General features: G+C 67.9%; 1 protein-coding gene across 1 annotated transcript in view; it reads left to right on the top strand.

Annotated features, from left to right (window-relative positions):
• The window catches only part of LOC104622459 (protein Jade-2-like), a gene marked incomplete at its 3' end in the record, with an annotated part of 3629 nt that extends 3358 nt beyond the window's left edge, over positions 1–271 (top strand). Inside the window, exon 3 of the mRNA XM_010289254.1 lies at positions 26–271. Coding sequence (XP_010287556.1) covers positions 26–271 — 246 coding nt within the window. The remainder of the gene's footprint in view (positions 1–25) is intronic.

Here is a 271-nt window from a genome sequence, read left to right as displayed (position 1 = left end):
GGGGTGGCGTCCAGAAGGGGGGGGGGGGGGAAGGAGGAGGAGGAGGAGACGCCGCGCTGCGCTCAGCCGGAGCCGAGCCCCGCGGCCAAAGTGCCTGACTCCATAGGTAGCCCCAAAACCGTCGTGCGGTTCAAATTACCAAAGGAGAGCCGAGGGACTCGGAGGTCGCAGCCCCCCAAGCCTGACGGTGCCGGCGGAGCTCCCTTGCGTCGTTTCGACGCCGAGACGGACGGCTACTTCTCCGACGCAGAGATGAGCGACTCGGACGGAG

This window comes from Phaethon lepturus, unplaced genomic scaffold (assembly GCF_000687285.1).
Source record: "Phaethon lepturus isolate BGI_N335 unplaced genomic scaffold, ASM68728v1 scaffold27850, whole genome shotgun sequence".
NCBI classification, from domain to species: Eukaryota; Metazoa; Chordata; class Aves; order Phaethontiformes; family Phaethontidae; genus Phaethon; species Phaethon lepturus.
The sequence above is the reverse complement of the archived record's forward strand: the minus strand, read 5'-3'. Positions and strand labels throughout refer to the sequence as shown.